The sequence below is a fragment of the Labrus mixtus genome, chromosome 6 (assembly GCF_963584025.1).
Source record: "Labrus mixtus chromosome 6, fLabMix1.1, whole genome shotgun sequence".
In the NCBI taxonomy this organism is placed as follows: domain Eukaryota; kingdom Metazoa; phylum Chordata; class Actinopteri; order Labriformes; family Labridae; genus Labrus; species Labrus mixtus.
Window position 1 is genome coordinate 13727852 of NC_083617.1, and position 26320 is coordinate 13754171.

A 26320-nucleotide genomic window follows, 5' to 3' on the forward strand; every position below is an offset into this window, starting at 1 on the left:
CACGCAACATCTGCATAATAAGAGGAAGAATAACACCAGAAACTAAACATAAGAAGTAAAAAAAAAAAAACATCCTCCGTCTAGTCTCATTGTGCTGTAGATTCCGTCACTCTGTTGAGAATCTTAAGTGTATCTGACGGTTAAGACAGGACTTCTCTGTACCTTGATGAGCTCTGGGACATTGTAAAACTCCAGCAGGTTCCTGATGCCTCTGTAGATGTTCTGTGGAATGGTTATATTCTGCAGAGGAACAAGAGGAAAAAGCTCTAATCAGCTCTAGAGACAAACTTAAACTTTTTTTTTTTCTAAAGACCGAGATTTAAGTTTGAACAGCAGCGTCATTCATTTTTAAAGATTTGAAGTATGTGTTTATGGAGAAATGATGGCAGGAAATAAAGGTACATTTAGGCACTGCTAAACACAAATATGGCATACATTTAACCGAATGTCAGAAAATGTTAAGCTGACAGTTGTGACTCTTGGTGAACAGCATTTCAACTAAACTTACATGAAAATGTGGTTTGATTGCAGAAAACACTGTGAATAAAGAACTCACAGCGCAAATAATCTATTGTAATAAACTTTATCAATCATAAATCAATCAAAATATACTTTTGACCTTCCAGGTAAAAATGTAGACAGAAAATTGTTTTATTTTAAGGTTATTTCTGGCAGACAAGGAGACGACGTAGTGGTCACAAAGCAACGATATAAAAGAGATCACTTTGTGCCTTCTTGATGACTAAAAAAAGGTTCAACATCCTACTGCACCAGAAACGGTCAGTCTAATCTTTGACCAACAAAATGTAAAGAATTTCTTAATTTTCCACAACATGTTTGGTTGCACCAACTCAACCCATACTGTAGTATGTCTGTGTGTGTGTGTGTGTGTGTGTGTGTGTGTGTGTGTGTGTGTGTGTGTATTTTTTTAATAATCTGAGTGTGATTACACCGTGCAAATCATCTCAGATCAGAGTGTGTAAGCTCCTTTAAAATGGGAAGGTTATGAACGAACGGGATACACACTATATTAGAGAATGTGCATGTGGTTTGAGTTTGTGTGTGTGTGTGTGTGTGTGTGTACCTTAGTGTGCAGTTGATTGAAGTAGTTCTTCAATTTCTCTTCCTGCGTCTGCACCTCTCTCTCTGACATAGAGTCGATCAGTTTGTACAAAAAGTAGGATACCGTTTCTGAATGGGATGAAAACACACACACGCACAAACACACACGCACAAACACACACACACACACAGAGTAAGTAGTTGTCATGGGATTACTTTTTTATTTTCCACTGTGTCAGTCACTGCTTCCATTTTTGCATGTATACAATATTCCTGCAGAGTGTGAGTGTTTGTGTTTCTTTTCCTGCTGACAGAGGTTGCTTTTGGGCTGGAGTGTGAGTGAATGTGCGCTGGCTTGCACTGACAGCTTCCCCCTACTTTGACTCTCACACACACATTCAAGGATATAAACACACAGACGCACGCTGATGCCGTCTAATGGGATATGACACGGATAACAGTCTCCATCGCTCCCACCAGCAAACACACGCACACACCAGTTTTAGCACTGGGGACTCTCTGTGACAAACACACACACTGACACAGAGCGACATTAACGTTCCGCACACACACACACACACACACACACACACACACACACACACACTTTAACGACTCAGCACTGTGTCAGCAGCCAGGCTCTGTTTCCTCAGACAGCGTGAGCAGGTCTTTCAATCACTCACACACACCTGGACGTAGGCACACACACAGGCTTCATGACAAGAAGTGGGCCGATCAGCAGTTTTCTGCCACTGAGACTGAATGTAAACACACACACACACAGTTACATTTACACACTGGGCATTTTTCTGTCATCTGAATTATAGTTGGATGGTGACAGAGTCTGCAGTCTGCAAGTTTGAGTGCTGATACATGATGGATGACACACACACACACACACACACACACACACACACACACACACACACACACACACACACACACACACACACACACACACACACACACACACACACACACACACACACACACACACACACACACACACACACACACACACACACACACACACACACACACACACACACACACACACACACACACACACACACACACACACACACACACACACACACACACACACACACACACACACACACACACACACACACACACACACACACACACACACACACACACACACACACACACACACACACACACACACACACACACACACACACACACACACACACACACACACACACACACACACACACACACACAAACAAACAGATACATTCAAGCATCCTAGCATCCCTTTCTTTCCCACCTACCAACATACAAACACACACGTTCCAAACAAGGATTTTGTAAAATGTGAGTATCCTTAATGTAATCAGTAACAACAGGGTTAAAAAATATTTACTCACCAGCTGGCTCTCCTTTGGCGAAGCGTTCATCTTTGTACAAGAGCTCAGTAATCTGGACAAAAAAAAAAAACAAATCACCAATACATGTATATTTTAAAGACTTTATTTTTGTGATTGAAATGTGTTTTTCTGTCATTGCTCACCATCTTGCCTCTATTGCCTGAAGCTAAATTATCCATTCTAAACATTTCTTTATTTATACGCTCAGTGTGCCATAAGGGGATTTGCATAAAAGGCAGCAGATGGCGTTTGTCATATTGTATATTCTTCCTAAATGTAAGTGGCTATGGAGCAGATGGTTAGTAAAATGGTTATCATAGCTATGTTGTTGAAAGAATAAGCCTCCATATAAACCGTTGGACAAATAACGGCTTTAGATGTAAAAAAATAAAACAACATTTTTTTTTGTTTCAACTTGTCATGTCTGTTTTAATAAAATGTTCTTCTCGTTACGTATGGGATATTTTCTGCATTTTTTTTTTTCCCCATTGTCTTAAATATTTCAAATAAAGAAATCCTATTGTCTTTTCTGTTAAAAACATACAGACAAACAATGTGAGCTCATTCTTATCTTACCTTCACCATGCTCTCCACATCGTCAAACCTGCAGGGGGCAGTAGAGGACAAGACATAAGAGCCAAGGACGGACACACACACACACAACTGGGTCAACAAGACTCCATCCAACAAGTCAGGGTTTATGTGCGTCTCTTACTGAAGAACCTCAAAAACACACTAACATGTCTCAATTCTCCTCCACTTGCAGACATTTATAAAAAAAAAAATTAAAAAAAATCAACAGAATCCTACAACTTCGTTTGGCTGTCATATTTACTTTTTCCTTACCATTGTTCCTAAATAATTGATAATTCTAAAGGCGAGAACTTCAAAACTCAAAATTGAAGATGCCTCTCCCAATTAAGGCCACTTTATTGTGGAGTTCTGTATCGATGGGAGAATACAGATTCATTCTTCAATCTGTTGTTGAACCTCCTTCTAACTGGTCTGAAGAAGCATCAAGTAGAAAGAGTGATGAGAAAATAAGAGTGCTTTATTATGAAGTGTAGATTTTCTCTAATTTTTACACAATTCAGACTTTCAAAGTTACTACCTTTTTTATGCTGGAACATGTTTGATGAATTAACTGAATGTCTGACATTAAATATGATGTGGTTCATAACACTAGAGCTCTGACAGGAAAAATTTGCAATCGCAACCGAGTTGACAGTGTAGTACAATGAAACAAGGATGACACAGTTCAGTTTGACATTCTCCATCCCACAGTACAAGAGAAAAAGACGGCAGCACAAAAGCCTGGAAAACCACAAAAGACACACACACACACACACACACACACACACACACACACACACACACACACTCTAAATGATGACAACGTGTGACACTTCTGACGTTGTCAGCAAGTTGGTGGAGAGGAGGAGAGAGGGGGGGAAAGGAGAGATGAGGAGAGAGGAAGAGGTCTTTAATGATTAAATTATCCCCTGACCTTGTCTCTGACAGGGGCAGGTCCCACATCGCAATGACAAGGAGCTCGCGTACACACACTCACACACACACTCACACTCACACATACATACACACAAACTCCCCAAGTGACAAGCCCAATTATGACCCTGTCAGGCAACTTAACAGTCAGAAGAGAGTGTGTGTGTGTGTTTAATGCAATCTGAGCAAAGCAAACGAAGGAGAGGAAACAGATTAAGAAAACAAAAGCAAAAAAGACGGACAGACAATAAATGGATATAAATGAAAATTCCAAGAGAGGAACCCACGCAAACAGACTTCATCACACACACTCTACCTACGGTATGTGGGTTCAATCTAATCAAGATGTCTTCTTGCTGCGTTAGTTTCCCTACTGTTTCTACCTTTGTGTTATGTTAAAGAAACCCGAAACAACCTGAAATCTCAACCTTTAAGAAGAAAAGATGAATAAATACTCTGAGTACACTTTTGTATATTTCCTTGAATTTAAAGTGTAAACCTGCACCGCTATAAACAGAAGGATGAATGCTACTATTGATGTATGATCATAAATAGACCACACCAGTATTTATATAAAACATATAACATAATTACATGAAGTTTATGAAAGGAGACACATTATAATTATTTATATATAAGGGAAGTTATATTAGAAAAATCCATTGAGACAAAAAGAGACAAAAAAATGTATTAGTTCATGATCAAAGTTAAACTACACACAGGTTGTTTTTTTTTTAAGAAATAACTTTGGAGCCTGAAGAGGAGTCAGCGCTTTTCTCTTTGACTCACCTCCAGCTTTACTCGGGGGGCAGGAGGGCTTTTGTGAGGGTGTGTAGTGTTCAACTGTAAATATTCATAAACACCTCCTCTACAAAAGCCCACGGGTCAGACCCTGGTCCTTGAACTACCTCTATGTGTGTGTGTGTGTGTTTGGTGTGAGTGAGAGAGAGAGAGAGATCAGTGCAGGGGTTTTGGGTATAAGGGGCAGTGGTGGGCATCTGCTAATTTACATATCTCCCACGGTGCTTTGGGGCGAGAGCAGAGGGATGACGGCCTCCATATGCATGAGGCACCCGTGTATGTGTGCGTGTGTGTGTGTGTGTGTGTGTGTGTGTGATGGAGTGTTTTTCCCTGCAGCTGCCCACACACACAAACAGACGCTGTAGATGGTGTGATAGGCTGCACATGTTGTAGTCATAGCATATGCCACAGTGACCTCCATAGTGCTACAGGCCTCCCTAAAACGCCCGTCAGGAGTTATGAGGCTAAATATGGAGAAATATGGAATATGAAATGATGGAGAACACATAAAGACATAAACAGGCGACGGGCTAATTGACTCACTTTTTGAAGCCCATGATGAGGCTGCCGCGGAAAGCACTGAGGTCCAACGAGGGGAAAAGAGGATCCGACACTGGAAAACAAAGACAGAACAGTAACAAGAGGAAAAGAAAGAGAAACGACAGCAACAACTTGTCTTTATGTGGACACATCGACACTCTGAAAGGGCTCTAAGATATTTTCCCCATATGATCAAATAACATTTAACCAACTGCAAGAAGTGTAGTTTTTCCTCAAATACAAACATGTTGCTCGTATTTCATTCAAGTTGAGTCATTTTCAAAGATTTGCCTCCCTGCATTTGAGTCAGGCATATTTTTTGAGCTGATTGATTGAGGTCCCTGAAAGTTATGTATGACTATATCAAAGATCTACTAACATCCTCCGAGGTTAGTAACCACCTCTGGTTCAGAAATAAGCTATATAAATAAAGGTTATTCAATGTATTGTAGAAACTCACTAAATCACCACGTCTTCATCTTGGAGCTGTCTACTGAAGCTTCAATTTTCTATTGTCTTACTGAAAACCCCCAAGGAATTTAAAGTCAAATAGATTTCAAGAACTGAAATCAATGTATCTATTGCCCAATCTTTAACCCTTTAAAGTTTGTATAAAGGACAGTGGTGAGGAGTCTAATTAAGATTTACGTTATTCGAAATGTGATATGTGGTCATTACCAGTTTGGATTTCCCGGATTATCACAGGTTGAAATGTTCTCCTTATGTGTCTTTATGTCATTTTTTTCCATTTATAATGATTTTTTTAAAATAAAAAAAAGCAGAGAATTATTCATGTTTAGAACCTAAAAATGTTTGGTTTCTTTTGATAACATTCAGAAGTTGCTCTGTGTTTAAGACAGTTCTGCGTGGCAAAGACAAATACATGAAAAGTGGAAAAACACTGATAACTTAATATCTTGAGGAGAGGGAACTCTGAGACACATAAAGAGGACACGGAGCAATGTATGTGAAAAACGAGTGGTGGATGTTTTGAGACTAAAATGTGATGAAATACAGAAAACAAGAAGAGTCATCCATTATGTAACAGCCTTCTCCATCCCATCCCTCTGCCAGCCGAGGCGCCTCTCGTTCTCGCTCTTTACATATTCACACAGACTAATCTCTTAAAAGGCCTGATGAGCACACAGGAGAAAGTGCGCGAATGTATGAGTGAATATGTGTGCGCATTTGTTAACACTGGTCCAATTAGCCCGCAGGCGAAAGCAGCAATTTTTATGATGATTGGTGCCCGAGATATAGAAGAGCCTTGTCTTTGGAAGCGTGTGTGAGTGTGAGTGTGTGTGTGTGTGTGTGTGTGTGTGTGTGTGTGTGTGAATGCTTACATTTGGCATAGAGTTCGGCCAGGTTGTTAACAGCCATCGAGCGGACCTCTAAAGACCAGAAGTTCTCTGACTCCAAAGAGATGCCCGCCTCCTTAACAGAGAAAATCAGCAACAACTTTTTAATGCACCCATACCAAGTGAAATAAGACACACTTGCAGGAACACAAATAATTTGACTTAAGGGTTACCTGGAATGCCTGTCGGACTGCTTCCATGTTTTGGAAGACGGGGAGGATGTACTTTGTTACGGTTTCGACATCAGGGGACACACCGAGATCCTGCATACCCTTTATCACCTCGATCACACCTAAAACCAACAAATACATTCACATCAACTCTTTGATTTTCAGACAATAAGTTGGTTGGGCTTAAGCTTTAATGCACAAACACAAATCATAAAATTAGATCAAGGACAGAAACAAAATACATTTAAAAAATGAGAATGATATCAGAAAACAATTCAAAATTGAGATCCATGAAGTAACTGTTCTTTGTTTTCAGCGATTAGCTGCAAACCTAAGAATATTTACTAATTATTTTACATAAATACATTTTAAAAGCAATAAAATGTGCTTTTTAATATCTGTATTTTCCCTAAAGGATTCTTCAGTAAACAACTTTTCAAACATAACAGTCATTGTTTCTGCCTTTTTTCATCTCTCTTATCAGGGATGTAATTGGCAAAGGACCCAAAGAAATACCCCCACACAGCCAGACATGCAAACCATAGAAGCACCAAAAAGTAGAAAAATGTATTCAATGCTTAAATTACACAAATACTGTACCTATAACTTAAGTTTATTTAAAATATTTGTTCACTAGTTAAATATTTGAGTTGAGGTAGTTGACATCATTCAGATGAGGAGCATCTAGAGTTCTCCCCCAGAAACATTTTAGCCCTGTACATTTCTCAATTTCTAGAATCATTTCTACTTTTGAATAGCAGGCTGCATTTCCAGGTAAAGTTTATTTGTTTAACACACTGTTGTGGATTACTTAAATCTTTAATTTTCACAAAAGCCCCTCTAGGGACAAGAGTTGCAAATTAGCGTCCAATATAAATACTAATACTCGTGTTGGATTGCTGTTTTCAGTTTGTCTATGTATACTGTATCTGTCCCTCTCAAATAGATTTAAATAAAGTCTGGGGGAATTTCCGATTTGAAATTCTGGAAGAATCACATCCCTGTCATGAAAGCAATCATAATAAGTTTGTTCAGTTTTTGTAGGAAGAGATGTAAATAGGAAAATATTTTATGACATGGGCACAAACTTTTTTTGTTTATTTAATCAATTGAATGCTTCAATTTTAAGGACACACTAACACTTTCATGCTCAGACCTAGAACATACTTTCTATTCATCTGAAAAAAGCACTAGCAGCCCCAGAACACAAATACTCTCCGTCAACGAAACCCCACTGTCTGCTTCATTCTGTACCTGGAATTTGCGGATACGAGTACAAAAACATGCAGTGGGCCTGAAGTGGGCACCACTGCCCTGCTCTCCAGCGGAGCCCTGAGGTCCTGCCCCAGGGAAGAAGGCCAAAACAGCCCCATGCATATGCAGGAGCCACTCGTGCACTCTCAATGTGCCCGCAAGAGTGTGTGTGTGTGTGTGTGTTACTGTTTGTTAGTGGAAGTGCATGTGAAGAAGCCGCTGCAGCACTTTGCATATGTGTCTGGGAGCATGCCCATGAAGGACATGGGCCTAAATGAGGACACACACTGGTCTCCATGAGTGTGTGTGAGTACATTGTCAGCGTGAATTGCTAGTTGAATCTATATGCTATATATGACTCTATCCAGAGTACAAATACACCTTGTTCCCATGCAGACTTTAACAAATGACCCTAAAGTGCTTCCTTGAGTTGACACACCTCAGGATGCTGTGTGTTATTTACTCCCCACTCAGAGTCTAAAACACACACACACAAACACGCACACATATATATGGCTCTTTAATTCTACATCCTCTTGGGCTGTATGTGTTCACCTGGCAGACTCTCTCTTTAGCTGAATAAAACATGAGCCCTGGGCTTTCATACACCATTAAAACCTGAGGCTGGGGCTGCATTATCCCAGGTAAGGCTACCTGAACCACTCCATCCATCCCTCCACATCACTCATTCATCCGCCCCTCTCACTTTCCATCTCCCCTGCTTTCAAGAAAAAGTAAACAGGCGATCTTCAGCTTTCTTCTCAATGGAGGATCCATCCGGTCTGCCATCCACCCCGTTCATCGCTTTCATAGCCCTTTTTTTTTTTTTTATGAAAGAAGAGAGGGAGCACCTGCTTTCCTCCTGAATAATCCATAATCAATTTCACGGTGAGCCAGACAGACAGAAAACAAGTGAATGGAGAGCTGGGTGTATAAATGCATAAGCCGGACTTCTCTCACACATGCGCTTTCTGGCTTCTGCAAGTGAGCTTTCAGGAGGATCAGCACTTTTTGGTCATCCAGCAAACCAGTTTGTGCGTCAGGTTTTTTTTTTTGCAAGTCAACTCTGCCCCAGGATGTTCTTGCGCCTCACTTCCTGTATACAGTCTTACAGCAGAGATTCACTGCATGTCTTGGCTAAGAAATTATAGTTCGGAATACTACAAAAAAAAGCCCTCAATTTAGCTCTGGTCGGGGGCCAATGCAGCTTAAACAAAAGGCTTCTTAAAATGTGGCTAACCTCTCAAATCTGTGTTGTGAAGAAAAACAAAAAAAAAGTTGGAAAGAAATGAGAAAACAGGTGAGAACGTAAAAAAAAATAACATCCAATATTATACACACTGTGTCACTTGTGCTCTTCAGCCTCTAGGTATTTTACTTTTAAGTCCATAATCCTCACATGTGTGTAACTCTTTTTTGTTCTCTCCCCTGTCCGAAAAAATTTATAGAAGATACAGCGTAGAGGAGAACTGAGAAGAGTAGAGGCCTCTCCAGGTTGGTCAGCATAAAGCCTGACATAGCATCCAGGGCATGAAGTATCAAAGGAGTGAGTTAAGCATGGCAGTGGTCACAAGATATCATCATCAGATTCATGTCTGCAGGTTAACTGTCACAGACGAGAAGTGAGGATGGAGAAAAAGAGAGGAAAAGAGGAGTGAAGTGAACCGGTTGCTGTCATCTCCTCCCGTCCTTGGACATGAGTACCTGTCACTTCTCCTTTTCTTTTGCCTCCAACACCATCTGTCTCTGGATCTCTCAGTGTCTCTGACTCTCTGAAGGTGGACTTTGTTTGCTGCAAGGCAATGGCCGCTTGTTGTATGAAAACAGACAAAGAGTGCAAGAGCATTTCCATTTTGTGAGGCAAGAGAGCTGCAATTTCAACCTTGATGGGGTTCATGTTTTTATATCAAGGTGATGTTTGGCTCTTATCCCAGAAGTTAACTGCGCTGAGCCCACAACAGAGTTCATGGAGGACTTTACTGTAAGCTTGATGCTGCAGTCTTAAACGAAGCCCACAGTATTTGACCGAAAGGGCTGCATTCAAGAAGTGTTTAAAAAGGGGTCGCATAAGGTCTGTGCAGCAGACTAAACAAGGGAACCTTTAGATCCTTCGTCAAGCAAAATGCATTAGGCTAGAAACAACCCCTTCCTCTGCACTTTCCCCTCCCTCTCTCTGCATTTTTTCGTACTCCTCCATGTCAGAAGTGATAAGAAGGCGCAGCATCTGAGGACTGACAAGCGGTGACTAGCTGGCGGCAGGTGGGAACTATAGGCCAGCATATGCTTCCGCTAAACCCGCCAAATCCACACCTCATCAAAAGGGGATTTTTTTTCCCCCCCCTCTCTCCCCCTTGTTGTTCTCCTTCAACTATACGGCTCTGACCCTCTCTGCCCGCTAGTGACACCTGTGGACAAAAAGTGACACGGCGCTTAATATTTCATGGGCCGTGCACAGTGGGGCGCGTAATCCAAAGTGAATTCCCTCAGAGCGCTTGCATTTACATGAAATCAAGTCACTCCGCATCAGTCACATCACCTGCACTGGCCCCCAAAAGGCCCCTCCCTTTTCCTCTCACAATCGCGGACACACACACACCTCCTGCAGCCAATGAGTGTAAGAGAGAGAGAGAGAGAGAGAGAGAAAGAGGAGAAAAAAAGGGGCTGCATGATTCATGAGGGTTAAGGCTAACACTGTCGGAAACAAGCGAGTGTGAGCAAAAGAGAACTTTCTCCACTTTCCTTCCTTCTTTCCGCACTGTGATAACTAAATGGATGTGGTCTGACATGTCTGTGTGGCTTTGGGACTGTGGAGCTAGAGAATCTAAGTAAGAGCTTGTGTCTACGTGTGTGTGTGTGGTTGTGCATGTTTAAACACATGTCTAATCCTCTTCTTCAAGCTGCCAAGCCAGGCGCTGAAGCATCTCACCATTCAAACGGAGAATCTGTCTGGACCACACAGAGAAGTCAATCTGCGCCGTCGCCGCACCGGTCTAACCAGCTTCTCCTTCCTGCCAGCTCAAATGCCGTCAATTAGCTGACAGGAGGAAAATGCATCATTTATTAATCGCTCTAAAAAACCCCAAAGAGAGAGCCAGAGCTCAGCATAAATAAAGCACTTAAAAGCCAAGCCTCTACTGAGCATATCTGACAAGGTATGTTCAGTAATGAGATGTGAATACTGACAAGTCTCCCAATGCCAGCTATCTGTCACTGAGATGATTTACAAAACTGTAACTTTTTATCCTGATATATCTGCCATTCAAAAAGAGGTACACTGATATTTAAGAGTAGCTAGCCATCGTTTTATAAAATTATACTTCAGAAACCAATGACATCATTGCTTGAAAAGGTGATACTGCAGGTGCAATAGGGCACACTGGTCAGTGAATTAGAAGTTCAAAACAGACTGATTGCCTTTATCTTGTAAAATAAACTCTGTAAATAAATATATATATATATATATATATATATATATATATTATATATATGTATAAATATGTCATTGAGGTTGGTGTATAGAGACCCATCTTCCATCTGTTGAGAACTGCGGGTTGAACAAGATCCTAAGTTGAAAGATGGGAGAAGGAACGGAGGAAGATTTGGGTGAATGAGAAACAAGTTTGGTTTGTGAAGAAATTAGGACAACCACCGGAGCAAAATGACCCCTGACCCCCTCGGCCTCAGGCCCCTATGTGCATCCATGTATGTGCATTTTGATGTTCGGGGGGGGGGGGGCACTTCAGGCTACTATGCCCGCACAGGGTCACCTACAAGGAACATGAGATGCCCCGTGCCATGGACCAAAGGTCAACTGATCAACCATCCTTACACAGCAGACGTGTTTCAAATTAAAAAAGCAAAGCGAGTTTTAACCAAACATTAGATTCATTAAAAGATTATAGCCAAGTTTAAAGTGTAGCCTGTACCTCCAACTTTTAATCAAAGAGTGGAGGAATTACTGGTTGGGTAATCTTTATTTGCAATCAGGGATCTGAATTTTAATCTCGGTAAGTTTTCTGTTTTCCCTCTGGAATACTTTAGTAGTACAGCTGTATTGACCAATTACGTGTCAGCAAGCTTAAGCTTAAGGTATAGGAAGGAAAAACAGTCCGCGTGGACAGCAAAATACTCATTGGTTGTTTTGCCTTAGTGAAGCCGCTCTACAACTTAAATTCTACTGTTGGTCTTAGACTCAACAGATGAATGGATGCTACTACTCGATGTTATAGACACAGAGTCTAAACTGCACGGACAAGGAAGTCCTGCCTGGAAGTCTTTTAATGCTGATCGCCAGCTTCACCGGGATTACGGAGAAATTTGCATCTGTCCCCAGAGGCAGATACCGTCCATCTATTATATGATGATTGATGACGACTGCTGATGGGCTCCGAGTTTTGCAGGTTGGGAAACAGAAACACATCAAAATGCCTTGACAATGACAAAATGACAAAATGACAAAATGACAGCAATCTAGCCCTGGAAGGTTTGTTAATGGTACATTTGAATTGTTTTATAAAGTGCTGCCACTGTTTAAAGACAATACAATAATTCTAATCCACACAGAAAGAGTTGGCTACTGCACTGGTCTGCAAAGACTTTTCCAATTTAGTGCTTCAACTCTTTAACAACAAAAGCACCCCAAACTAGCATCAATACTTTTTTCTAATCCCATAAAATATTTATGTAAACACACCTACTGTGCAGCACTTTTTTCTTTAAGTTGATACAGTGTCGGCTGCGACATAAAAGGAGTGCCTTTGTGCCAGATATGCCATAATTCCAGGTTTATTGCTTGACGTGTCAGAAAATTAAAGGTCAGATTAATGGTTAGTGACACAGGCATCTGAGTAAATGATTGGTGTCAACTACTACCTAACCTATATTTGATACTTGAGGACTGTTCAGGATTCAATTTTTGTAGCCTTCACTCAAAAGAAAAATAACCTGATTGTAAAGTCAAAAACGTACATTAGACTTGGGCCAGGAAGAGAACAAGAGGCCAGAACTAGAAGATCAGAGGAACGAAAGTTATGACATTCATGTCTGAGCACACTTTCTGAAAGTCAGAGCTCCTTTTTTTTTTTCGGTCCAAGGCCCATCTGTTCAGAGTTCTAAACTTTACAATCTATTCCTAGAGTCCTCCAGAGAGACCTGCGTGTGTGTGTGTGTGTGTGTGTGTGTGTGTGTGTGTGTGTGTGTGTGTGTGTGTGTGTGTGTGTGTGTGTGTGTTGTTTCGTCCTTTCCTGCTCTAACTCTCTCATGTAGGGATCAGACATCTTTGCCCTTGACTGCCCCTGCCCAGTGAAACCTGTCCCAGTTGGACCACTCTGTGGAGCATTAATATTTGAGGGCAACACTCCTTTAAAAGCTCTTTCTGGTACAGAGGACTGAGGAAGTCATAATTCCCTATACTCCTAAAAAAACATACACATGCACATACACTGAAACTATCATGCTCGCCAAAAGAAGATGCTCTTAATTCACTGGATGCACAAACAGATGGCAAGCGCATTTTGTTTCTTTTTGGGGCTCAGTTGCACTCAGTTATGTTCTCAGTGTGTGCAAGACTGTTTACATGAGGCTGAAGAGACTTTAAGATCACTGTACAAGCTTCTCACGATAGCTCAATTTCTAGCCTTCTCTACAAAGCTACTCCTTTAGTGATAGCTTAAGCAAAAGGCCAGAAGTATCGTGGGAAAGGGCTGTGTGACATATCTATCTAGCAATCGCAATTGTTTTCATGCAGGTCCAAATCTCGCATTGCAGGACGTGCAATGTGAAGCAGATGAACCTAGCGTCTCATGCTATTCCTTTTTTGTTGCATGATAAAAAAAAAAAAAAAAAGCTTTTGATATTACACAGAAAAATACAATACAGGTCTATCTGACATCACATTATAGCAGCCCTTCAGAGGAGCACAGAGGGAACTGTACACGCTGAGTTTGCGTGTCATCCACCTGTAAACAACAGGTGATGCTCCTCCTGTTACAGAGAATGTCATTAGGATGCTAAAAGCGGACATTCAGTTACATGAAGCAGCTTTTCAGTGCTTGTTTTACCGTTATGGGCAAGGTGTGTTTACTCCTAGATAATACCATTATGTGCGGGATAGTGGTGTGAGTCAACAGAGGAGGACTGTGAGCTTTCATTTCCCAACGCTACTGTCACGGGAAAGCTATACAGCAAAAGGTCCACATAGAGTGATCACACTTTTTTTTTTTAAATCTCCACTTTGTGCTGGTGCGCGTGTTTGTGTTCATACCAGATGCGTTGTTGTCTTTCACATGCTGAGTGAGAAGGGGCCAAAAGTAGTGCGGCCTTATGGGAAAGTCCTGCTCCTTCAACATCTTCATCAGTTCTAAAGACCTAGCTGCAAAAACAAATCAATCACAATAATCACCAAACAGACACATGAGCATGTTGAAGACAATTAAGAATTAAGAAGACGGTTGTAAATGTCTGTTTACGAATATAAATGAAATAAAAAAAGAGATGTACCAGTCATCTTTGAATCCAGAGCACAGGACAGAGAGAAGGTGAGCGGTGAATTGTGCAGTTTGGACTCCTCGAGCTCCTTGCAAAAGATGCCCAACTTCTCCAGTGACTGAAAGAGATCAATGAAAGAAATTGAAAAATTGAATTTGAATGTATAAATGAATCACTCAAAGTGCCTGACAACCACTACTCAACACGTATGCTAGCTTACAGTCATGTGCAAGCAAGTATGAAACCTTTGAAATCCTGAGGGAATACAGTTTGTGTATCAGACTGTGATAGAGGAGGGGAGGGGAGGGGAGGGGAGGGGGGTGGTGGTGGTGGTGGTGACTTGTTCTTGGCTGTTTACCATGCCTATGTTGACACAGTGTCTGAGGAAGAAGTTGCCCAGGCTGGCCGAGTCGTCGCTGAAGCTCTCCGACTGCAGCGTTGGGAAAGTCTTCAGGATGTAGAAGGCCGTGTCCTCCAACTGCTGGGTGATGAGTCTCAGACACAAGTTCATGGCATCTACAAGAAGAACGTCAAATACTGATAATGCTGAGCTGATAAAAAAATAAAAATGATGAATTCATATGTAAGCCATTTGGATCTTTAATCCTTTCTCCTTTTTATGGAATTCAACCCAACAAATAGAAACTGAAGATGTAGTCTATTCTGCAGCTGACAACATGGTTCATGGTATTGGATGGCAAATAGTACAATCATAACGAATTTCCCTTTAAATGTTCAATGTTGATATTTCTCCCACTAAATCATTTCATAATGCTGCCAGCTTGAGAAGTCTGATAATGACCCATGCCTGGAGAAACCATCAATCAATAGTTAAAGTGAAGAATATTAACAAGCGCTTGAAGCTCTTGTGAAGAGTTTTTGGCCAGTTATGAAAGAGTCACAGAGTAAAGCTGATGTCTCCACAGCAAATGAGACCCTCGGTGTGACCCGCAATTATTTTCATGTTGATACTCTCAATGCCAAAATATTATTTTCGTCAAGGCAAAAGCAGAAGTTGACTGATATGTTTTGCTATTTAAAAAAAAAAAAAAGAAGCAGGATGACATTTCTCATCAGAAAACAATACCTACACATGTACAGGACAGAATCAGAATAGAAATAAGACACTGCTTTGTATAAAAACAGTCGCTAAAATCAACACAAAATCTAAGTTCCTCACAGTTGCTTTGAGTTATCTATTGCACATTTTCAAGGCAATTTCCCCCTTCAATTTATAAATTATTAATATAGGAAAATAAACACTGACTAAAGTAATTTAACAATAAAATACTTGAGAACTAGCTATTTTTAAGCTAGTTCAAAGGGCTTTAATAGAGCTCTCGCTAATATTAGCTTGCTTCTAGGACATCAGCATAAAAAAAGCCTTTTCATTAAAAGCAGTTCAAACTTGTCAGTTTATGGATGTTAGTATGTGGGTACTTTAAATATAACGGGTAAACTCAAGTGTCTCACCAACACTTTATTGTAGACACTAGATGGTTTTTTCTCATGGAACTATATCCCAGACTTTCTTATAATGTCATTACAAGCTGCTCAAGACCAGGACTGTAGAAATGAGGTGTGCGTGCATGTGTACCTGGAACATAACCCCTCTCATGTCTCAAGCGCTCAACCATCTCCGGGATGTGCTGCTGGTGTCCGGCCTTGGCTAGAGTGTAGATGACCTGCATGATGTCCCTGTCCATCAGACTGCAGTCTGCGCTCTCTGCTTCTTCCATTGTCTGACGGAGGGACAGCGAGGATGAAGAGAGAGAGAGAGAGGTGAGCGTGAGTTTCGGATGCGCAGAAAAAGGAAAACAACTCAACGAATGACCACACAGACCTGTTTTAGGCTGTCTAGGTCTCCCTTCTCAGCATAGGCGTTCAAAAGTGATAGATAAGTGTCAGGACCCGGTTCAATTCCTGCTCCCTTCATCACAGGAAATATGTTCTTAGCACTCTCGATGTCTCTGCACAGTGGAAAAAAAAGACAGCTGGTTTGAAGACAAATTCTTTCTGCTTAAACATTTATCATAATCCATTTTATACATCGCACTTCTGTAACTAAAGCTGTGACACTCACCCTGCACGGGCATGGCCTGTCACCAGGGAGTTGAAAACAGCGTCGGTGATTGGTAAATCTTTGCTCTTCATGAAACCCAGTATGGTGCTATGAAAGGAAAAAGGGGTTTAACAAACACATCAAACCAAAGGTGTAATATATCACCGGTTAAAAGGACTTGTAGCCGTAATCAACAGGTGTGGAAAAGGTAAGTCAAAAAAATGTATCCTATAATATACAAGCATTTTATTCGTCTAAGTAGCTAAGATGAAGGATTGTGTTTTTTTTAAGAACCATCATTTGTCAAGTAGCCAATTGGCCTATCAGACCATTGACTCTGCTGTTGTTTGGTTTAGAAGCAGAAGAGCAAGTGTGCACACCTGGCTCCCTCGATGTTTCCATTTTGGCAGTAGGCTGCTATCAGTCGCTGGTAGGTAACCTGTGCACAATAACAAAAGGGAAATTAAACAGAGCTCAAAATCATCACGTGTGTACGTATGTTACAATACTATGCAAGATGCTGCAGGTGCGGATGTGCAGAATTAATTTGCATGATCAACTGCGATAAAATGTGCGTATGAACCAAAGCATCCTGTATAACGATGTTCCACTAGTGCTGTTGTGATGACAGGTGCAAGCTGATGGAAATATATCAATGTGTTTCCTTACAGCCTGCACTAAAACACTTACTCTGTTAGGCTGGATGTTGGATGCCTCCATCTTGGCAAGGAAGTCGGTGGGGGAAAACTGGAACTCGTTCTGCAGGTAAACCTTGAGCAAGGCATTGTAGTGGCTGACATCATACTGAGCACCTGATGAGGACAATGTACAAATGTGTCAAATGAATGATGATTCCCAAAACGGTCCCAGTTATAGCTTTAAGTTTAAGTTAAGTTCTGCTTTGGATAATCGGATTGTTAAATTCAACAACTGATGCAGCCTCTCACCCAACTCCTGCAGCTTCTCCCAAATATGGTGGGCCAGCTCACTGCGCTCCTGCAGAGGCATCTCTGGCAGCAGGGTGCCACAGCTACGCAGCAGTAACAAGGCCTGATTACCGCTGGGATAACCTGCACCACAGGAAACCGGGGTTAAGGACAGAAGAAGAAGAAGAAGAAAAAGTTCTGAAGCAAATGTTTTTCTAAGGCCTCAGCAGTGCTTCTGCATAGCCTGAAGCCCCCCTTGATCACTGCAGCCCCTTGATGCCTGCCTACCCGTCCTGCAGATATCATGGAAGATGCGGAGCAGCAGGGTCTTTGTGATGCGGCCAGTTCTCCTCACAGAGCTGTCTAGCTTGGCAAGAGCCCAGTCAAATTGCTGCACCTGTTTGGTCCGCACCCCAGTACTGCCTTCCTCTTTCTGCTCCGTGGCCACAGCATAGTTACGAACACATCCAACAGCATATGGCCCCAGACGACTGTAGAGAATTAGACAGTTGCGGCAGAGTAAGCAGAGATGGGTCGAGGGCGATAGTATGGTGAAGAAGGGGTGAGAGAGGTCAAAGAACAAAAAACAGAGGAACTCAGATTATTCTTCTGTGATTTCATATGAGACATAAACAGCCACCTTTGACCTCCTGAATAGTAAAAACTATGTGTATGCACTGCAAAACACAGATCCAAAAAGCAGTAATACAGATACATCTCAAGATGCTCTGCCTGCCCAAAGTTTTGAAGAGGGGGTTTGACCTTGAGAAGAAAAAAAGGTCCAGCAGAACAAAAACCTGGCTGTTGCCGATCACTAACTGCAATGTGTGGCATATGATTTTAACTTCGTGATAAAAGGAACACTAAATATTTCGATCAAATTAACTATTGCATGACAGCACAGACGGCTGGTCTCCATGTGTGGACCTTTTGTTTAAAGCCAGCACCTGATTAAATACTGAATGACAACACTGAATACTAAAAGTAGCATAATCTTTACGAGTTAAGACGCTATATTCGGCTAAATTATTAAAATACTGAATTGAATAGTTGGCATTGGCTTAGTTACACAACATCTGATCATCACTTTATGTAAACGGGAGCGATGGGTGCATAATAAGTGAGCTAACTATTCATGTCGTATGTCTCTTATTCTCGGATACCACACATGTAAACACACTCAATTTAACACAGCAGGTCATATTAATGTGGATATTGTTTGTCTGTGGTTGTCATTGAGCCTCAATGACATCTCTGCTTCACGCGTGGATAACAGCTTCACAGCTTAGCAGACGTGATACCTGGACACGTTTCCCGATGCACGGCCGGTCTGTCGGGAACACACTCCGGCCTCGCTTCCGCGGAGAGCTCCGCTGTACAGTCGACCGATTGGCGGTCCGGTTCTTTTGGTGCCTGTGATCTGAAGCAAGCCCGAAGGCGAAAACTTGAGTAGCCGAGCTGATCTCAAGAGCGCAGCCATGTTTTCTGTCACACTGTGGAAGGACGTCCGCACCACGTGACCAGTCCAGTCAGAGAAAACAACGCGAGAGCGCCAACAACGAGAGTTCATGAATGTGGCGCACAGCACTCTAGTTTTGGAGTGTAGTGTTAATATTATAATGCCCCATAACTAAGTACAGCTTACCTGAAGTTAATTTGTCTGATGACACAACAAGACCCTTGTTGATCATGATTGTTTTAAGCATTTAAGTTCAGTGTGAGGATATCCTCCTCTGAAACAAATTACAAGACTCTCCTGGGAGGAAGCCATTATAGTTACAAAGCCCAACCAACAGTTCACTAGCAAGGACCACGCCACAACAGAATTAGTTTGAACATTTAATGTGAATTGTAAGATGTATTGACGGATGCATGTGTTATGAGAGGGGTGTAGGTGTGAGATGGCCGTCTTCTTTCGGGCTGGTCTGGGAGGTTGATCGGGCGAGCGAGAGACTCAGAGTGGGGGGGGTTCCGTCTCGGGTTTGAATCCACCCGAACTTATTACGGCCCCCCAGACTGTACCTGAAAATGAGAGAGACGAGGGAGAGGCGTGTGCCGAGTTGGATGGGAAGAAATAAGGAAGGAGGGAAGGGATGAGGAAGAAGGGAGGGTGGGTAGAAGGATCTGAGACAAACGGGGTGTGGTGAGGTGACCAGGTGTTAAGTCAGGCTGTCAGGTAATTGGAGGTGTGGTTTTAGGCGTGGTCCTGCTCCTAAAACCTAAGTTAACTCCAGATGTTGCTGGTGGACTTAGTTAAGGTTCTTAGTGTATTTTTTTTGTTCTTTACATCCTTTACATTAATGTGCAGTTAATGAAATACCCCCCAAAAAATGTAAGTCACAGGCATCTTTTACAACTTACATCTTAAAATCTTAAGCACACACCACAGGTCCACATGCCTAAATTAACATTTATGTCACTTATATTTGTCTTATGAGTTTATTCACAACTTATTCCAACAGTTAATAAGAACCTCATCAAATGAAAGATGACTGCAAATATTTTGTGGTTGTATCTGTTTTATACTATTTTTTCTAACTAATTAACTACAGTAATACACTAAAACACAATGCTATGATTGTACCTGTCAACTTGAACACTGTGTATGACAGTATACTATGAATGCAGTTTTTACATTTTAGAAGTTACATTTTAAAGACAGACAAGATCATTTGGGTAAACAAATGTATTTTTATTACATCATGAACTTCTACAAACAACAGTGTTAAGAAATAATCATCTCAGTTCTTCGATTAAGCTATGCTTCCCTTTGCTTTTCCTCTTCTTCAAGTTCTGCTCCACTACAGTCTTTGCTTTCTCCATGCTGCTCCGGACACTCTCTCTTCTACCGTGTTCATTCCACAACTCGATGGCGAGCGTACGAGTCCTGCGTTCGTTGTCCGACACCCAGGCCTGAAAGAATTCACACTTCTTGCTCGAAAGGAAGTACTTCTGTCTCCTTTCCCCGTCAGCTCCCTCTTTGGACAGCGTACTTCTAGCCCGCGAGAGCACTGAGCGAAGCTGACTCAAGGCTGCCAGGCAGTATCCTGTGGCGTCTTTCCTGCCTCTGCCGGTCATGATGTGGGCGACCGCTTCCACTGCCCTGGTTGGGGCAATAGGATCCTCCTTGTCTAGGTAACCTCCGTCCAAAATGAGAGTTTCTCCACATTCTAAAGCCTCGCGGACCGAGTTAAACACCCTGTTGGAGTTCAGGGCCTCTGACAGAGCAAGAATCATGTCACAGATCTCAAACATCAGTGAATCAGTGTCATTGTTGAACAGGCACAGTGTGAAGGTGTAGCCGTATAGTGCATTGACCAAACCGTAGCACACCAGGGGAGATGGATTTGCACATAAGGAGCTCAACTTTGGTATTTTTGCAGAAATTGGAGGGACGTAAGGAACTGCTGAACCTCTCTTGTCCTTGCTTGTTTCTTTTCCTTTTTCTCCTTTAATTTTTTGCAACTTCGAAGCAGTTGCGTCCCCGTTCTGAACCACTTTTTTTTGCGCCTCAACATCACCGTCTAGCAGAGCCGCAGCTGCTGCGTGCTCCGTGTTCGGTTTACTCCCTCCCTCGTCAAGCTCTAGCTCCTCCACCAGGGCCCTCGCTCCCTCTTCATGCTCCTCCCACCAAGGGACCCACAAGGGGACAAGCCCACCGAACGCTCCACTCTTCATCATTCCCGTAAAAGTCTCTTTATCTTTACTGTCGAGAAGTTCCCAGAGTTCCTCCTCTGACAGTTTGTCAATATCAAGCCCCGAGAGTCGATCGGCCAATTCCAGCTCACCCTCTGCATCGACGGTGTCCTTATCGACGTGTTCAGGCGGCACGTCCCCTCCACCGATCTCTTCAAGTTTCCTCAAAATAGCCTCGATCTCTGCTTCACTCCCTACTCCGGACTGCTGAAGCTCTGCTAACCTGGACAGTAGCTCCACCACCTGTACTTTCTCCATTACCTCTCCGTCACGTGACACAACACCTGCTTCTTTTAACAGAGTTTCCATTCCCCCATCGGTCCCCTCCGCTTTTTGTCTGAGCCCAACAAGAACATCCTGCATTTTCTTTCTCCCCTCACTTTCCGTTTTCCCCATATCCTTCAGCTCCCGGAGAACAGACTCCTTGTAAAACTCCTCAGAGCACACAGAGTGATCCGGGCTCTGGTAGCAAGCCAGGCTGCAGTAATGTACGCTGCACCGAGGGCAGGTGTAACAAGAGGTCTTACATTTACACAACACGCAGACCGCACTCGTCCCTGCTTTAACATCGTTTGCTGGAGCCTCTTCGTCTTGTGTCTTTGCTGGAGTGAGGAACTCCTCTTGTAAAGCAGTTCCTCTAGAGGGGAGATGAATCCCATCTGTGGTCACGGTGTCAGGCTGTGTGTCAGGCTCTGTGTCAGTCCACAGCTGCTTCGGACTGAGGTCTGTCAGAAGACTCCTGACAGACGGAGGAAGTCTCCGTCTAATTATTGGATTCATCACCAGCAGAACAGAAGAAGTTGTCCCAAAAGGAAGAGCAAGTCACCCAAACAGGTCACCTAACCTACAGATACAAAAACATAACGTTATTACAGTATGCCACCTCTTTGTTATTTAACTGCAGCTAATGGTACTTCGACATGTTTCACCTTTAACAACCAACACTAACAGCGTGTGCTTTACCTCCCTTAACCGTCTACAAATGGCTTTAAAGATCGAAAATGAAGCACTCTAGGCAGCGAGTACGTTACGTGTAACACGCTTTAAATGAATTTAAGAACAAGGTACACTTACTTTCTTCGTATATTCCAACGAAGCAAACGTTTTGGTGATGTTGAGCTATGGAAGCTAACCCGTCGCCTGTTGATGACGTAACAGAAACTGACAGCTGTTTTTTTTTTTTTTTTGTGTTTCCACTTCAAGCGCCGCTTACAAAATTGCCACCACTCAAACTTGCAGCCTGATATTATGATAACAATAACTTTATAAGTAGCATGTGATTGTATTCACAAAGCGTAATACAGGTAAAAAAAAAAAAAACGTTTCACAAAAAATATTTGAATAGCTTTTGAATGAAAGATGAAATGTCTTACCAAGATGTTTAAAACTCTGTTTTCAAGGTCAAGAAAAGTGTAACCTATATTGTATTTCATATTTGCTTTTCTCGAACCTGATAAGAAAATGACCAAATAATTTGTCATATCTTCACAAGGATATAAGATAAGAAAATCCTTTATTGATCCCCAGTGGGGAAATTCAAGTGTTGCAGCTGTGAAAGAAAAAAAGAAGAGCGTGCAGATGAGTAAAAATAAAATAAGAATATATAAGAATAAATAAAGATAAATTTACAATGTATTTATAACGATTAAAGAGCAATTCATTATTAATTAAACTATATACTAATTAAGATCCATACTATACACTAAAACTAAACAGGACATTTAAACATAAGTGTCAAGTTTAAGTTAAAGTGACCAGTTATGAGATAAAGTGACAGAGTTGAAATAAGGTGACAAAAGTAAGCAATGAATATCAAAAATAAGAATCTGGTCATAATACCCTGAAAATATTTAGTAATATGTTAGAAATGGTCACATTCAATTCCATGTCTTTGTAAAATATTGAATCGAGGTTTAATCAACCAAAGTGTGTAAAAACAATATGTAAGCTGTGAAAAAAATAATGATTTCCAATTTGTGATGTTTTGTCATTTAGACCAATTGGTCCTGTCCAGTCCCATCATTTGACACATTTTTTAATTCCTTTTTGTCAGTCCATTTGATCAAGTGGTGCATAGTTCCTTTTTTAAGCTGCTGCACAGACCCTGAATCACTCATCACATGTGTGCATGTTGTATTCCGACTAACTGCCCTGCTGTCTTACTTTATGTCAATATGTATGTGCGTCATGCGTGTCTGTCTATTTGGTTGATTCCTGACTGTGCTGTGTGTCTACATCTCCCGTGGGGCTGTTTGCTGTGAGGTGATTGTCTCCTGCAGGGGGTCAAGCATGGTAAAGGTCATGCAGGTGGGGAGTTGTCAGATGGCTGTCCACCCCTGACTGGGCCAAGGGGTTCCCGTGCCGCCTGTCACAGCCCATGGGGAAAGAGGGGGGAGGAGGGGGGTCTGAGGTTGACGTGTGCCATGCTGTCTTGGCCCCGCCCCTGGCTGCTGTGCCAGCAGTCCTGGGCAGGCTGCTGCCTCCTCGTGTCTCCTTTATTCTGCCCTGGCATGTCCTGTGACATGTATGTACCCCCAACACTTCATCCACGAGCTTACTCACTGACTGCTAAACTGATGAAATGAAGTGCTGTAAAATCGAGTCCAGGTTAAAAAAGGTTGCAAATGTTTTTGTCCTTTTCCATGAGTCATTAGCACAGGTTTAGTATTTTCGTTTTTAGTAGACAGTCTCGACACTGACAGAAAAGGCAGGTATGACATGTAATGACGTCTATAACTGGAGAGTGGTGTAGAACCGAGAAAACCAGGTTGCTGCTCCACCTTTGAGCAAAAAAATGTAGATACAAAAATCTACATGTAAAGCATTTTGCATGGATATAATCTGAACATTTTAATTGAAAAAAGGTCCCTTTGACAATACTTATTTTTCTTCTTAATACAACATGTATGATTTATTGTTAATCCCACATTGTCCATTACACGTACACAAAAAACAATCACAATGAACTCACAATTATAGGACCCTTTCAGTTAATATGCATAAAAGAGAAGGTTTTTGATTTTTTGATGAGGACATTTGATGAGCACCACTAAATATTCAGATTATACTATATGCTATAAAGTGTAGTATAACTTGTTTGTCTTGTGACCATTCCCAGGGGTCATGAACATTTTCAGATATAAAAGTAGTTTTGTGTGTGTGAAAATTAAAAAAACAAAAAAAACAAAGGCACACACACAAATACATACCTCGCTGTCTACCACCAGCTGATAGGTGACAGGGAACAGGCTCTGCCTTTTGGGCATGTCCAGCCCTGGCATGTCTGGAGCTATCCACCGTACAGCAGCAGGGTATACGTGTGTGTGTGTGTGTGTGTGTGTGTGTGTGTGTGTGTGTGTGTGTGTGTGTGTGTGTGTGTGTGTGTGTGTGTGTGTGTGTGTGTGTGTGTGTGTGTGTGTGTGTGTGTGTGATTGTGTTTGTGTTTGTGACCTACGTTGATGTAGACTGTTCTGTCACCTGTCAGCTCAAAAGGATTTGGCATCATAGTGCACTCCCAAAAGCAAAACTATGAGTGTGTGTGTGTGTGTGTGTGTGTGTGTGTGTGTGTGGGGGGGGGGGTCCTGTCTGTGTCTTTGTCCACTTTCTATGTGAGCAGCCAGAAGCAAGTGTTTCAGTGTGTGTATTTGACTGCATCTTTGCGCATTCAAAGTAAACTTTTTCTGGTAATTTCATGACAATGAAGTTCAAAATGTACAATAATAACAAAATGTATGAAGATGTTAGAATAAAGAATGGCAAAAATCCAACCTGTAGCACATTGAGAAATTAGGCAAGAGGTGTTTGTGCATAAAATTATTTATTTAGTGACCGGCTATAATTAAAACTATTGTTTTGCAGGATTCTCGTGGGCTGGATTGCAGTACCAATTAGAGCAGAACACAGTTTGCATTGATTAGAAAATACACTCAAAGTACATGTGAAATATAAACTGAATCACAGATGAACAATAAAGATATTGAGAGAGAGAAAAAAATAATAAAAACTCTGAAAATTGCTGCAGTGAAAATAACAAAAATAAAAATGAATGAAAATATATAAACTATTAATATGTAGTGTATACATAACATGACAATATTCTGACAAATTCAATAACACAGATGATAACAATATATCCTTATATAAGTGCCAAGTATGATATATTATTAAAAAAATAACTCTCAGCTAGATCACTGAACCAAACCTGATACCTGACATACAACAACATCCTGTTCCTCATCCTCCTTTCAGTTTTCCTCCATATGCCCTTTTTCATGAATGAGCCCAGGAATGTAAACTCAGCTTCCCAGCATGAAAGCATCAATGTACTCCTTCAATAATTAATCTCTGGGATCTATTATTTACCTATTATTTTCAGTTCTTTACAAGGAGAACCCCCCCTCTTCTCTCTGTCTTCCCTCATCTAATTGACCACCTTTGCCAAGACACTCAATCCATATAAACAAATCCCTGCTTCCTGTGCAGCTTCTTGGTCTGCCTCAACCAATGGACTCTCCTTCTGACTCTGTGTGTGTGTATGTGTGACTGGTGCAGAGCGGCGTGTGATGTGTTAAAACAGAGGTAGATGGAGAGGTAGCCTCTCAGTGACCTAGCGTGGTTGTTGACAGCAGTGACAGGAAAAATAAACTGGCAGGAGAAAGGAGAAAGAAACCTCATCACAGCAATTTTGAATTTAAGATTCTCCCTATATGTGATAAACAGGCATCACACACATCAAGAAAAACTGGTTTTATTAACAAATGCCAACCAAATATAACCATAACTCAGTTTTGGCAGTGTAGCTGCAGGATTTAAGAGGAAAACAGAATAAATTGAAACAATTTTTTTGACAAACATTCTGGTGGGAAATCCATGAAAAGAGTGTTTAGCTCTTTTTTATTAGATTTTTGGACATTTTACCTCCTTTAGACAGTGAAAGAGGCTCTGCAACAAGTATGTGCTGTCAATTGAAAATTGATAAAATTGCATGCCATCTGTTTAACAATGATAAAAGATGTTGCGTTTTCTAAAGACTGAGCCAAGGGGAAGCATGTGAAAACAGTTGGGG

General features: G+C 41.6%; 2 protein-coding genes across 2 annotated transcripts in view; both read right to left on the minus strand.

The window, feature by feature from the left end:
• Positions 1-19064, minus strand: part of lrpprc (leucine-rich pentatricopeptide repeat containing) — a 57757-nt gene extending 38693 nt beyond the window's left edge. The window contains exons 1-18 of the mRNA XM_061040092.1: positions 18861-19064; positions 17848-18050; positions 17581-17703; positions 17324-17445; positions 17014-17072; positions 16655-16741; positions 16415-16541; positions 16169-16313; positions 14930-15087; positions 14584-14689; positions 14348-14455; positions 6835-6953; positions 6647-6737; positions 5307-5376; positions 3033-3060; positions 2457-2508; positions 1085-1191; positions 163-240 (exon numbers count right to left, since the gene is read on the minus strand). Coding sequence (XP_060896075.1) covers positions 163-240; positions 1085-1191; positions 2457-2508; positions 3033-3060; positions 5307-5376; positions 6647-6737; positions 6835-6953; positions 14348-14455; positions 14584-14689; positions 14930-15087; positions 16169-16313; positions 16415-16541; positions 16655-16741; positions 17014-17072; positions 17324-17445; positions 17581-17703; positions 17848-18050; positions 18861-19039 — 1962 coding nt within the window. The 5' untranslated portion in view covers positions 19040-19064. The remainder of the gene's footprint in view (positions 1-162; positions 241-1084; positions 1192-2456; positions 2509-3032; positions 3061-5306; positions 5377-6646; positions 6738-6834; positions 6954-14347; positions 14456-14583; positions 14690-14929; positions 15088-16168; positions 16314-16414; positions 16542-16654; positions 16742-17013; positions 17073-17323; positions 17446-17580; positions 17704-17847; positions 18051-18860) is intronic.
• Positions 19065-20230: 1166 nt separating this feature from the next.
• On the minus strand, positions 20231-22410 carry znhit2 (zinc finger, HIT-type containing 2). Its single transcript, XM_061040100.1, has 2 exons — positions 22324-22410; positions 20231-22094 (listed from the first exon to the last, which is right to left on the minus strand). Exon 2 carries the CDS (start codon positions 22033-22035, stop codon positions 20296-20298), a length of 1740 nt encoding a protein of 579 aa, XP_060896083.1. The 5' UTR covers positions 22036-22094; positions 22324-22410; the 3' UTR covers positions 20231-20295.
• Between the last annotated feature and the right edge of the window lie 3910 nt (positions 22411-26320).